Genomic DNA, 14789 nt, shown 5'->3' with positions numbered 1-14789 from the left:
ATTCCAGAAAATGTTACATTTCATTGACCTTTCTGTGTTCTCTTCCAAGACTTTCATGGCCATTGGTGAAAAATCAGTAATCCAAGTGTTTCCAAACTGTCTGAGCTGACCTATTCTGTTCATCATCTTCACCCTTGTTTCTTCAAGCATTGTCACTATAGTCTTCTACCTTGCTGCCAAAATCCAAGCATTGAAACATTCTGCCATATTATTGTCAACGCTATCACACTTGCAGAATGTGTTGAAATACACCTTACTCCATCTTTCAATGTTGTAGTACAACAGTTCATCAACTATCTTAGTCCCCAATTTCTTCATGTCATCCAGATTTTTCTTCAACTCACATTCATAGGTAGACCTTGCATACCTCCAGAAGCAGTTCCTTCTCTCTATGCCCCTCCATTTCTTAGACCAGTTAGCTAGGATGTGCCTTGCACACATCCTATGCTCAGAATTTGGAAGTAGGTCTGCTATAGCATTCTCAAGCCCCTGGAAAATTAACAATGGTAGTTAGTATTAAGTGAAACAACAGTAGAAAAATAACAACTGCCCAAGCAAGTGGAAGCATCTGATTATTTCCATCTTTGCAAACTGCTACAAGTAGTTGGCCTCTACATACCCCTTTTAAAAAACATCCATCTAATCCAATGCATGGCCTACAACCAGCTAAGTATAACTTCTTCATTGCCTCAAAACAAATGTAGAACCCAACAAACATTTTCTTCCCACCTTCAAAAGTTTCTTCACTAAGTTTCACTACACATGTACTACCTGGATTAGATCTAAGCAACTCATCCCTATAATCTAAAATCCTGCCATACTCTAGTTTATGATCACCCATTATCTCATTCAACACAATATTTTTTGCCCTCCTACAAACTGTCCTCCCAACATATAATCCCAATTTCTTTCTAATCAACTCTTGAAACTTGAATATTCTAATGTTAGGTTGTTCTTTTATCCTCTCATTGAACCTTTTAGCCAAGAAATTTGAATTACATAGCTTGTTTCNCCATGTCAGTTTCGAGTTGGTGTGTTTGTTGCGATTGTTGAAGTCTTTTGTTTGCACGATTCAATGCCCGGAATGTCTTCTCGGGGTCTGAGAGTCCTTCAAGTAGTTCTCCAGTCCTCGTAGAATTTCTAGGCATGCACCTGTGTACCCAGATCAACGACCGTCAAAATTTTCAATGAAAAAGTTGGTAGAGAGAAAACTGACTACAGTAAGAATCTTTGTATTTCTGTCAATGGCAATTGATAATTCCGTTAACTCCACGGCAACGGCGCCAAAATTTGATCACGCCCAACTATGCCGTATAAAAGGACAATGCGGTCGCTGCAAATATAATCCGGTTTACAAGTCCGGAGTCGAATCCCACAGAGAGTTAACCTATCAACTGCTACCTCCAGACCCACCAAGTCTTCAGAACCAGCTTCCCAAATATTCAAATTCTCAGTTGATTGTTCTTTAATAACTAACTTGCAAGTAAATAAAAGGCTATAACTAAATTAGAAGGGTTGTAAATAATTATGAAAAAAGGCTAAGGCAATGATTTCCCCTATTGATGAAATCCCTTCTGTTTATGCTCATACAAATTTACCCACACATCTCTATCAATCTTGAACGCTAATCTTACCGCAAATCTCTCCCGAGTAATCACAGTAATCTACTATTGCACTCTCCCGAGATACACTAGCTTGCTTAAATTCGCACAATTCAATTTAAATTGCACCCAAGGCCTCGTTATTCCTAATCCCGCCTTTAAACCCGCAATTATAGATTCCTCTAATAATCTAGGAGTGGTGTTGTTCAACAATACCCTAAATATGCACTCTTTTCCAAGTTATGCACACTAAATAGGCACAGCTAATTGAGGATCCTGTCAATTAACTACAACGAACACGAAGTTGAACAAATAAAGATTTAACTAGCAATTTGTATTCACATAAACAAGAAGTTCATCACTCAAATAGGGTCCATCAAAGCCTTAGACAAGGAATTTAGCTACTCATGACTATGGGAGAATAAACTAAGATTGAATTCATCATAAAATCAAAAGAAAAGAAGAAAGATGTTTAGAGTACTTTCTCACAATTGTTTTTCTTGCTAAGAACCCTTAGAAATCAATACCCCCTTCTTTTGGGCGAAGTCTAGCGTTTTAAATAGGGTTTAGGTCTAAAAATCCCGTGTTTTACACTTAAGTCCCCGAAGTTTACTGTACCCACCGCGGTTCTACCGCGGTCGCGGTAGAACCGCGGTCAAACGCCTTCGCAGAATCTTCAACCTTCAGAGACTGCCTTCCACCGCGGTTTCACCGCGGTCGCGGTAGAACCGCGGTGGAACTTGTACCCGGGCATTTTGGCCTGTTTTGAATGGGTTACTTTGGAAATTCAACAATTAGCCTCTTTTCATCAATAATTGACTCCAAAATCGCTCCTTAGCCTTCCTTACACCTATTTCACCTGCAAATCATGTAAAGCACTAATAAGAGCATTTTGTTGTCATTTTCCACATTAAAAGTTCACAAGAAGGTGATTATTTGGTGCGTGATTATAGTCAAATTCACCTATTATCAGTACCTATTACGGAAGGCGAATGATCCACAGCTGAAGCACGTCTTTAGAGAGGCTAATGGAGTAGCGGACCTGTTAGCTAAGAATGGTTGCAGCCTGGACACTTTTTGTACTTTGCAAACTTTTGTTGTTCCGCCTGTTTTTGTTATCCATGTACTAAAAAGAGACAGTCTAGGCACTATGTTACCTAGACTGAGCTCTAGTTGTAATAACTTTTAGTTTTGTTGTTGTTGAATAAATCTTTTATTACCAAAAAAAAAAGAGTATATTTTTAACATATATGTTGTACAATTTGTAATTCAAAACCAAGTTGTATATTATGGAATATTTTACAAATCCTTAAGTAATTATGAAAATGTCCCTTCTATTTTTCTGTTTTGATATCTAGCTTTTATTTCTTTGAGAAAATTATTTGAACACAGTAGAGAGTAGAGTTACGTTATTTCCTCAAATAAAATTCATGTAATTTCTAAAATTGATTCTTTAGATTCTACGGCGGAATCTTCTAGGTGAGATTCTCATTTTCCTTAAACTTCTTTCATAAGCTGTAAAGACTCTTTAGTTAGTTTTATTTCTTTTTCATTTTCAGACCCCTCCCCCCCCCCTCCCCCGGGCCCTCCCTTTTTTCCTGGCCATTCTCAGGTAAAATTCTTTTGCTTTTAGCTTCCATGATTATTCATTTATTCTATGTAAACTGATTTTATATTTTTATATACTTCTTTGCCTAATTTTTGTGGAGTGTTTTTTTTTGTTGAAAGAACTTATTTTTCCAAATTCTTGATCTTTTTCTGCTCTCACTTTTGTTGATCAATTTGGGTTTTTAGTTTTGTAGTTCTTGTAGTTTTTCAGATTTTTTTGGTGGAGTGAAGTTTTAATTTTTATTGGGTTTTCAGTTTTTTTTTTTTTTTTTTTTTTTTTTTTTTTTTTTTTTTTTTTTTGTGCAGATAGTTTTGTGGGTCTGCAGCGTATGATTGAAGAGCCATAGTACAATTGAATTAGGTTAGTGTAGATTTTGGAACTTATATTGGTTCATGAATTGTTTACTGTTGTAGTTCCCTGTTGGTTTGGTTAATATATGTTTGTAGAATCTTAATTATCTTTATAATAAATGCATGTAGATTGTATAGATCCCCTACTTTATTGGTTTTGTTTGCTAGAACTTTTTCATGATTTATGTCATCAAATATTTTCTTTTTTGGGGTACTTTTAGGGTTGGTTTCTTTTTGGGTGAGGGGAGGGGTCAGAGTCAGTGGCGTACGCAGGATTTTAAGTAAGCGGTGTCACAATTAGACGGTGAGTCATAAAAGTTAGGGGAGATGACAAGAGAGATGGAAAGCCAAGTATGAGTAGCAGTAAGCCAACACATGCAAAAATAGCAAATTGTAAAGGAGCTTACCTAATAGTTATATAGATAACTCTTATTAGTACCTGAACACCTATTGTGTTTGGTCTACTGGCTTGTTCCTTGTATTTTGTATTATTTTGTAGCAGGGTCGGCAGTTCGAACCTGTGCAAACCGAACATCTCTTTTTAAATCAATAGGAGAAGATTCTCCAATAAGTGAACCCATGCAAGCATAGGGAATCGAACACCTGACCTTCAGTTTGAAAGCTAAACGCTGGACCACTGGACTAAGACCTGGATTTGATAAGTGGTGTCACTTTTAGATAGTTTTTATCCTTGTTTGTTTTTATATATCCTCTACCATAAATGAATTTAGTTAAATTTTTCGATGAAGCGGTGTCACGTGACACCGCTTAGGACTACGTGCATCCGCCCCTGGTGAGAGTGGATAACCTATCGCAACCCTCCTCATTTACCTAGGCTTGAGATTGGCAATGTGAGCAAGCACACACAGGCATAATTTAGTATGGGTCTAAGATAAGCTTAAATGGAACTACTTAGTTTGTGAGGATTCATATAGCCGAACCCAACTTGCTTGGTGTCGAGGTGTAGTAGTTGTTGTTAAGATTTTGGTTTATTTGTCTCGTGTTTTCTTATTTGTGGATTTCAGAGTACTTCATATTGTTTCTTTCTCTTGGGTCATTTTATTATTTAGCTTTTGTTACTGTTTCTTTTCATGCTTAATACATTACCGTATTCCTTTTTGTTATTGTTGTGTTTATGCTTTCCTTGAGCCAAGGGTCTATTGGAAACAACCTCTCTACCCCCACAAGGGTAGGGGTAAGGTTTGCATACATACTACTATCCCCAGACCCCACGATGTTGGATTACACCGGGTATGTTGTTGTTGTTGTTGTTTATGGGGATGAGTTGGAAGAGGGATGAGGGTGCTTGGGTGGAGTGGAGGGGCTAAACCAATAGTTAAAGCTTGCAACTTTATTAGGACAAGCTTGTTTATGGATAATTCTAATAATTTGGCATCAGTTATCAGAAATATTTAGTTGAGTTGTCACGATGGATCTTTGGCAGCTCTTTGAGATTGGTTATCAACAATACTACGGCTACGGCTCAATGCCAAGCTAGATTGTTTCACACATTTTAAATGATTTGAGAATATTTGGGATATTGCTGAAGTTTAAATAGCTTGCCTATTTGGAATTTCTTTTGAATGGGAAGCAGTGGGACTAAGAGTACGGATTAAGTATAGCTTGTGTACTTGCATGTGTACGTGTGGCATCTATATATAGGTTTTATTATTCCAAGCTTATAGTTTAAAATTATACAGTATGTATTTAACCCTACTTAGCATCTAATCATCTATGTGCATGTTATAAGCCATTATGTGATCATAGTCGAGATGGAATAGGTCATATTTGCAACTTCTTTTTTTCATGCATTACTAGTGTAGGATAAAATAATAGTAACCATTTTCCTAAGGTACAAATAATAGCTACCATATGGTGACATGCCATTCATCAGATTTGGATCAACACACAAAATTTTACTTGGACAACAGTAAGATACGCATTTTCGGTGAAAATTTGGAAGATTTCTGTGGGCTCTATTTGCAACTGGAAATCAGACCTACTTAGTGTTAATTCAGTGAAGTTGATGAATTTTTATCTTATGAACATGAAAATGGCATCAGGAGACATGATGTGCACAGAGAATTAACAAGAAATATGTTGATTGGATTGGATAAAAAATCCTTGGTTAGAGGCAATTCAATCAAGAGGTGAGAGTCTTTCGCTGAATACTGCATAAGAATACATGTTGCTATGCTAAACTAGAATGCTCTTCATGCAGTTTAGTTATAGTTTGCTGTCTCTCTCTCTCTCTCTCTCTCTGGGAGTTCTGGGGTTCTCTCACTTGGACTTGTGAATTTATCCGTGTAAACGTGAAGAGATCTTGTAGACATTTTATGATTTAGCCTAGCTACTTATGATAACTGGAAAGTTTCAAGTATCATAAAGAGGCAACCTTTTCTCATTTGCACAATTACTGGAAGCTACTGTTATTAGTTATATTTTCATAGAAATTCTTCCTTTCCTCATCATTATTTTACTTTTGAGAAGAATGGAGACCAGATAGAATCAAATAAATTAAGTATTTGTAGTCATATCATAATTGAAACTTTTGATGGAAAATTTATTATAGATAGAATGGAGGCCCTTGCAATTTTATAATCGTACATGGATAATGGATTATCCTTCATTGCTGTGGAGTGTTTTTCATCATTGTTTGGGTTTGAAATACCATATATATCATTATTTAATACACGTAGAAATTTTTATTGTCGTACATGGATTGTGATTCATTGCTGTGGATCGTTTCATTCATCATTGTTTGGGCTCTTGATATATGAGATACCATATGCATTATAAATATTCAATGCATGCCGAAAGTTTGATGGGTCTTTTCATATTTCCGGTCAAGCTTATAATTGTCGGGTCGGTAGAGGAAGTTCCATTTTGGGATTGTATAACGTTGCTATTTGAGAGCGTGACATCACTTTCAAGGGTTGCACTGATGTTGCACCTAATCTAAAGATATTGCAGTGAAAAATGCCTACTTTGGGTAGGGATACTGGAAACCCAGAGGTATACTAGACGTAATCTACCTTGATTAAGTGGATTAGCTTTCCATATTATGTAGCTGAGAGAGAGGATATTTATGTAAATTGTAGTTTGAAGGTGGGGCTTACCTTTTTCACTGGATTTGTTTCCTTCTTCTGCTTCTAGAACATGGAGAATGCTATTGAAGCGCATGCTTTCCATTTTCAAGATAAAGTTAAAAGAAAGTTTATATGATTTTAAGTTTTGAATAGGAAGTAATAGTTACATTTGTTCAGCAAAATGATTTCAGAGTGGTTTCTCATTGATATGCAGAATGTGAGAAAAGAATCTAGAGTTGGAAAAATAATTAGATGTTAATATGCTGTACAATTGTTGGATATCATGAATCCATTACAAAACTAATCAAGGTCAGCTCAATAAACTAGCAATTGTGTGTTTCTTTGTTCCCGTAGGCACGAAGCAGATGAGCATCGACTGGAAGCAACTGATACAAGCAAAGCATTCTGAAGATCTACAGCTACTCCTCTTCTGATGAGTGATATGATATAGTTCATGAAGACGACATCACATGGTAAGCCATCATTTGAGAGTCCAAACTCATCTTCCGACATGTTCCGTAGTTTTTTTTTTTTTTTTGATGAAGTAATTGGTTTCATTACTGGCATCAAGAAGATGCATAAATTACAAAAGTGTAGTAATTGTTAGCTCCTTACAAATGTTTATACTAGTACTAGGGAGCTAACAAAATTCAAAAAACTATCAGGGGAGTCTATAGGGGATAGATAAGCCCAGCTATACAAATACATGAGGCATCTAGCCTTGAGTTTGTGGGGAGAAGTTGATACTCCATCAAAACACCTGCTGTTTCTCTCATTCCAAATGCTCCAAAAAATAGCTGCAGGTATCATCTTCCATACTTTCCTGATGGTGCTATCAACTTTCCAGTAACTCCAAGACTCAAAAGCATCCCTGATTTTATGTGGCATGACCCATCTAAGTCCAAAGAGTGATATAAACATACTCCATAAATCTGTTGCAACAGGGCATTGAAGAAAAAGATGGTTGTGATTTTCTGCCTCCCTCTGGCACATGTAGCATCTATTCACAATCTGAAAATTCCTCTTGGCTAAGTTGTCTTGTGTCAGACAAGCCTCATAAAGTGCGGTCCAGTTGAAGCAGATGACTTTGGGTGGCAACTTGATTTTCCATATTAGCTTCCAAGGCCAATGGTTAGTTATTACATTGTGAGTTCCTGCTAGCTTGTAGGCTGCTTTGACCGAGTACTTTCCTGCATCTGCACTACCCCATTTGAACTGGTCAGGTACTAGAGTGTTGCTTGAGAAATTGTTGAGTGAGGAAAGGAGTCTGAGCAGATCCTCATATTCCCAATCTTGCAAATTCCTTCTAAATGTTATGTTCCATGAGTTGCCTTCTCTGCACTGATGAACTGTTGAGTCTGGATCACTAACCATTTGAAAGAGAGCAGGGTAGTCATTCCTTAGGGTGGTGTTGCCTAGCCATTTGTCCTTCCAGAATTTTATTTGATGTCCATCTCCAACTGCGAAGTGCTGGTTTTGTGAGAATTCCTGCCAGAGTTTGCAGATGCTCTTCCAAACTCCAACTCCATGTGGTGCTCTAGATAGCTTGGTGCACCAGTGGCTTTGGGTTCCATGCTTGGCCTTGACCACTTTTTTCCATAGGCTCTGCTCCTCCTGTGTATATCTCCAAAGCCATTTCATTAATAAGCATTTGTTGTGCAAAGCTAAGTCCCTGACCCCTAGTCCACCTTGGTGCTTGGGTAAGATAACTTTAGACCACTTTACAAGGTGAAACTTGTGACCATCTTTAGTCCCTTCCCATAGAAAGTTCCTTCTGATCTTGTCAAGCTGCTTCAGGACCTTACTAGGCATTGGAAAGAGTGACATCTAATAGGTTGGGATGTTGTCTAGGACACTACTGATTAGAGTTAGTCTACCACCCATAGACAAATACTGCAGCTGCCAAGAAGCAAGTTTCTTTTCAAATTTCTCAATGACCCCACTCTATATAGCTTCTGACCTGAACTTTGCCCCTAGTGGAAGTCCCAGGTAAGAAGTTGGTAAACGTCCAGTCTTGCAGCCTAAAATTCCAGCCAAGTCTTCTAAATTATGCACCTCATTAACAGGGTAGATTACACTTTTGAGCATGTTAATGTGAAGACCTGAAATAGCTTCAAATATAAGAAGGGTTAGATTTAGATAGAGCACTTGACTTCTGTCTGCCCCACAGAAAATCAAAGTGTCATCTGCATAGAGCAGATGGGAAATATTGACCGTGCTTCCTCTCCCAACATCAAAACCTTTCAACCATTGCAGCTGCTTAGCTTTATCCAACATCCTACTAAATCCTTCCATTGCTAATATGAATAGGAATGGTGAGAGTGGGTCTCCCTGTCTCAATCCCCTCTGTGGAGAGAAAAAACCAACTGGGCTCCTGTTGATTAGAATGGAGTACTTCACAGTGGAGATATTGAACTTGATCCATTTTAACCATCTTTCCCCAAATCCCATTTGCCTGAGAATGGAAATGAGGTAGGACCAGTTAAGTTGATCAAAGGCTTTTTCTATGTCCAGCTTACATAGAATCCCTGCATCCCCTTGCTTTAACTGCCAATCAAGGACCTCGTTTGCTATCAACGAAGCATCTGTAATCTGCCTTCCTTGGATGAATGCATTCTGTTGATTTGAGACCACTTTTCCCTTTACTTTCTTCAACCTTTCAGCTAGAACTTTAGCTATGATCTTGTACACACTGCCAATTAGACTAATTGGTCTATAGTCCCTTAGCTCCATTGCCCCTTTATTTTTAGGAATAAGCGCAATGAAGGATGCATTACATGACCTAACCATCCAACAATGCTGGTGATAGTAACTCATAGCTGAAAGTATGTCATGTTTAATGAACTCCCATGAGTGCTGGTAGAAAGCCATTGTGTACCTGTCAGGCCCTGGTGCTTTGTCAGGAGCACTGGAGTTAATAGCTGCAAGAACCTCCTCCTCATTGAAAGATGCCTCCAGCCCCTCCTTTTCTTCTTCTGTAATGGTTGCAATTCCTTCAAAATTAGCAGATGGCCTCCAACTTTCCTGCTCAGTGTACAAGTTTTCAAAAAAAATCAAGCGTCTCCTGCTTTATCTGCTCCTTATCTTCTATGATCTCATCCCTGACCATGAGTTTGTCTATGCAATTACTTCTTCTATGAGAGTTGGCAATCTTCTGGAAGTACTTGGTGTTTCTGTCCCCTTCCTTAAGCCAAAGACACCTTGATTTCTGCCTCCATGAAATTTCTTCTGCTTTGGCTAACTGTTGTAGTTCTATTCTTATACTAACCATTTGGTTAGCCTCAGATAAAGCCAATTGCCTGTCTTCTGCAGCCTGTTCTAGTGCCATGAGTTCCTCTAGTGCCCTGTTTTTCCTGGTTTCCACCTTCCCAAACTCTTCCCTGTTCCAGGTAGTGATATCCTTCTTTAGGCTTTTTAGCTTTTGCATAAGGATAAAGTCAGCACTACCAGTGAAAGTGTAATTCTGCCACCAGCTCTTTAGTTTGCCTAGAAATCCTTCTGATTGAAGCCACATGTTTTCAAACTTAATGAAGGAAGGAGTTGCATCCCAGTCACCACTCTCCAAAATAATTGGTCTATGATCTGAAATTACCTTAGGCAAGGCAATCTGTCTCACAGCATTAAAAGAGTCATTCCAATCATTGGAGATAAGGAACCTGTCAATTCTCGAAGCCTGCAAACAGTTGTCTCCTTTAGACCAGGTATATTGAGCCCCCTATAAAGGAAAATCAATAACATCTAGGTCCTGAATAACATTAGAGAACAACTTCATTGCCTTTGATCTTCTAGTACAATTCAGCCTCTCACTCTCAAACCTAACAACATTGAAGTCACCTCCACTACCCAGTGATCTTACCAAAGTCCCCTTATTCCTGCAATCTCACTCCACATTACTTCTCTCTTTGGATTGTTGTGTGGTCCATAGATTCCTGTAAAGCACCATCTGAACACTTCTGTGGTGCTTTCTAACATACAGGAGATGGAATAAGACCCCCGGTGTGCATCTAATTTGACCCACTTTCTTTTGTCCCAAATCACCACAATCCCTCCCCTGGTACCACTAGCTTTTAACTCCACCCAATCAGCCCATCTATTCCCCCATAATTGTTGAATCATTCTAGTAGAGCAATTTTCTACCTTAGTCTCCTGCAAACACAAAACATCCACCCTCCACTTCTGAATGAGAGATTTAATAGTGCTTCTTTTCCAATCCTCATTCAACCCCCGCACATTCCAACTCAAGATTTTTAGCTTCATCCCGAACATGAATGGTATTGCCTACCCCTCAACCCCTTAACCTGCTGCCCTCTTCTGTCATAATTAATCCCACATGCTAATCTTTTCCTTTCCCCCTCTCCTCTATTCCTCTTCTCCTTCCTTGCCTTTTGTTTTGATTCCTGTTGTTGGATTTGGACTTGTCTTCGCTGCTCCATTCTTAGAATTATATTCAGAAGATCATGCTCGAACCCTGTCGCATTGACCCCAAAGGCCTTGCATGCCTTGGCCATAGTGAGTTTGGTCCATTTTGAAGTCTCGATTAAGGATGGAGTATCAATTAGCTGTGCGCTAGGACCTCCCTCATACCATGTCAGTGGAAGAGCTTCACATACTGCCTGAGAAGAAAAGTCTGTGTCTGAGCTAGTTGCTGGAACCAAATCCATTGTTGGTGAGTGTATGCAAAGTGGCCTGTGGACTCTCTCTTCTGGGATCCCTTCATCATCTGCGTCTGAAGGGGAGCTTTCTGAACTCTGGTTTGCCAAAGCCATGGGGCAAGATTGTGTCGTGTTTTGCTCCTTCGAGAATGAGGGTTCAGCTGCCGGTTCTTTTAATTTTAAAGCATTTGGGTCGGGTTTAAGCCCAGTTACCCTCCACACTGTTTTCTCATTAAAAAGCTTTGACTCCTTTGACTTCCTTGATGTGGTCTTCTTATTAATTGGGCCTTTCTTGTAATATTCCTGATCTGCTCCTCGGCCCAAGTTTTGTGATGGATTGGAAAGCCCTTTACCCTTTTTATCAGAGACCAATATACCTGGTGGTCCTTTACTCACTGGTTTAACAAATGAACCAGCATTCAAATTAAAGCTGCCAACCTGTCCTTCTGCATGTGAGACTGTGCCTGATGTAAGGTTCCTGCCAATCTCTCCTTCTACATCATGTTCCTTAGTTGTATGATTACCTTATTTTGAAGATAAGCCAAAGGAACCACAAACCGCTTCTGATAAGCTGTATAAACTACAAAGTGCCCTTTTTCAACTACAAAGGATGATGTACTACAACTATCATCATCATGTTCATTGGATCTTGAAAAAGTAATTCTCTTCCTCTGTATTGCTGCAAACTTCTGCCATTTCTTGGCTATCTTGAGGAGTCTCTTGGCACTGAGCATCATTTTTTTTTTTGGAAGATAAAAAAAAAGACAATGGACTATATACAATCGAGAACTTTAAAGGAAACTGATAGTGCTTGTCTTTGAAATGTAAAAGCTCATAAAGAGGTTTATATATAAACGAGGCCTTAGATAGACTTTGAGTTGCAGCTCAAGCTTTGCAATGTGGTAATTCCTGTTGGTAATGTTGATATTCTCTTTGGTAGACAGAAAATATTAGTTAATTATACATGAGAGCCTCACCATTGCCAACAATGGTTTTTTCTTTCACCAGCAAAACATAATCTACCACTGAAAAGTCATAACTACTGACACTGTTCAAAGGTCGTATGGAATATGCCAGTTCTTTTCTTCTCTCTGTTAAAGATGGTGGTGCATCTGGTTGCACTTAGTTATCATTTTTTATTTTCTGTTTTATCCTGGTATGGCAGGCAAGGGGAAAGATTACTGGGAAGAGGATAACATACTCGAAGGGATGCCAGCTTGTCGACAAATGTTCAACATTTTCCACCCTTGTGATCCCATGGCATACAGGTTTCATAGTCGACATTGTTGCTATGTTTTGTCAATTTTTTGTTATACAAGCTCATGCCTGCTTCTCTCCTATTTCAGATTAGAACCACTTGTCTGTAAAGAATATCTCAACAAACGCCCTGTCATAATACCCTACCACAGAGGTGGGAAACGACTGCATATTGGTTTTCAGGTAAGGCCTCCATAGTTACATAATTAACGGTGTTAGGTTCCTTCTACCATTTGTATTAATGTGCATCCTATTACTGTTTGGTGCAGGAATTTAAAGAAGTAGCTTTGCATTCACAGGCTTTTGCGAACAATATAAATTCTGTAAAGGTGTGTTTTTAATTTTTCTCCTTGTTGTTTGTGTTACGATACATGTACGTAAGGGTTGTATGTTTAATTGAGATGATAAGATTTTATATCACTCATTAAGAAGTTTGATGTCCTGTAACCATGCAAAGATAGACACATGAAGTGTTAAATCTTCGGCTTGCTGCTAATGTCTTATGCTGCCTGACTTACAAATGACTTTAACAAATTTCAGAGAATAGCTGTTTAAAGCAGAGATCCTCGAATGACCTTACAATATCAATGAATGGCTGGTTAAACTAGAGATCCTTGCTGACTTGATTGCTTGAAATGGAGAACAGTTATTTGTTTCGTTTTATATCTGCTTATTGTTGAAACCATGAACTGAACGACTTGGATTATGCTTCTATAACTTGATACTCTCCTTCCAATTATCATGCTGAAAATGTGTCTTCTTCATATTTAGCTTTTTATGACATGCTTTTTTCCCCCCACAAGTGCGATGCTTTGAATCTTTAAATATCATCATATCTGTAGGGGAAATGAGGTTTCCACGTTTTCTTTTTTCGTCCTTATTTGGTTGGTGTGGCATGAACTCATCTGTCATTCAAAGTCATTTACATAAGATTGGTGGATTTGCTCGTTTTAGTGTTTAGCCTTATTTTCTATGGTTAGTTTATGGTTTTCGATTAGGTCTCATGATGCCAATGAGTTTTGGATCTTAATGGCAATTTTTAATCAGGTAAAGGTGATTACTCTTTGTCAATCAAGATACAACGATGGCGAAGATGGTAATAGAAGCAAGCATTTCTTATTCGTCTGCTTTCTTCATTTTAGATTATAGAAGTTCCTCTTCCTTTTTCTCAGTCACAGAAGCTATCAGCTCTAAATCAAGCTGGAGCCTCCATCTCCCCAAAAAAACAAAAACACACTTTAGCTTCCTATCTTTCTAGGTACTGATGTGGCACTGTTTTGCAGAGGAGTCCCAAGAGTACCAGGAGAAAGAAGAGAGGTCGTATGGTTCAATTATGATGGAGAGATTAACTGGAAGTGAAGATGGTCGAAACAATTGTGCAATTAACATTTTGTCTTCCCAGCTTCTTGTGCAATTGAAGGCTTAATATTTTGTGTGGGGTCTTTCTTTCTACATGGCTATTCTTCTTGTTTTTTCTACCCTTTCATTGTTGTCATTGTAGCCGTTCTAGTCATTTGGTGTTCATACGCTGATATGTATGCTACATTGATGCGGACACCACTGGCTTGTATTCATGTGTCCCCTACTCCCCTTAAATAGCAATTTACAATGCCAAGTTATCTTTCGTTTATAGTCACACATTGGTTTATGATTTTTTGTTGTATCCTTATACAATTCAGACAATTTTCACCTCATGAGCCAAGTTTTGGGGTTTAGTTAGGCACAACTTCTATTTTCTTAACATGGTATTAGAGGGATAGTTAGGTTCAAGGTTCATTTTCTTAAGATGGTGTTAGCGGAAACACATGTATTCTTGGCCTCCCAATGTTATGTTGTCCATGTGTGGGGAGTTTTAAGAGCTTTTATCATCGTTGGCTGCTCGTGCCAAACTTTTAACAGCTACTAGCCAGAAATTAATTAATTATAATAGCCAGCTGATGAAACAAAAAGCCCCATCAGCCGCATCCCAACCCCGACGCCAGATTTCAAATGATAATAGATCAATACATAGCTATAAATGAATTGATCCATACAATTATAGCGGATGACATTCAAGTCGGAGGTCTTCTGCAGATTGTATGGGTCAGAATCCGACCCCGCGATAATTAACGAAGTTAATCCCGTCTTAAGCTAATCCATGATTAATTAGTGGTATGACCATTAATAATTAACGGTAATCAACCCTTATTTGATTCAATCAACAAGGCTACGGCCCATCCGCCATCATGAAG

The 14789-nt window shown here is 38.4% G+C and overlaps 1 protein-coding gene across 5 annotated transcripts; it reads left to right on the top strand.

Annotated features, from left to right (window-relative positions):
• Positions 1-3061: 3061 nt before the first annotated feature.
• LOC109210124 (phospholipase SGR2-like) lies at positions 3062-14252 on the top strand. Of its 5 annotated transcripts, XM_019373493.1 has the most exons (9): positions 3146-3213; positions 3516-3570; positions 5624-5710; positions 7004-7122; positions 12467-12569; positions 12648-12741; positions 12828-12887; positions 13606-13654; positions 13842-14252. In XM_019373493.1, exons 4-9 carry the CDS (start codon positions 7104-7106, stop codon positions 13982-13984), a joined length of 468 nt encoding a protein of 155 aa, XP_019229038.1. In that variant the 5' UTR covers positions 3146-3213; positions 3516-3570; positions 5624-5710; positions 7004-7103; the 3' UTR covers positions 13985-14252. The 5 variants fall into 5 exon arrangements, with proteins under 5 accessions (XP_019229037.1, XP_019229038.1, XP_019229034.1 ...); XM_019373492.1 differs by lacking the exons at positions 3146-3213; positions 5624-5710 and adding an exon at positions 3062-3080; XM_019373489.1 differs by lacking the exon at positions 5624-5710.
• The last annotated feature ends 537 nt before the right edge of the window (positions 14253-14789 follow it).

This window comes from Nicotiana attenuata, unplaced genomic scaffold, assembly GCF_001879085.1.
Source record: "Nicotiana attenuata strain UT unplaced genomic scaffold, NIATTr2, whole genome shotgun sequence".
Taxonomy (NCBI): domain Eukaryota; kingdom Viridiplantae; phylum Streptophyta; class Magnoliopsida; order Solanales; family Solanaceae; genus Nicotiana; species Nicotiana attenuata.
Note: the sequence above shows the minus strand (reverse complement) of the source record. Positions and strands in the feature narration are given on the sequence as shown.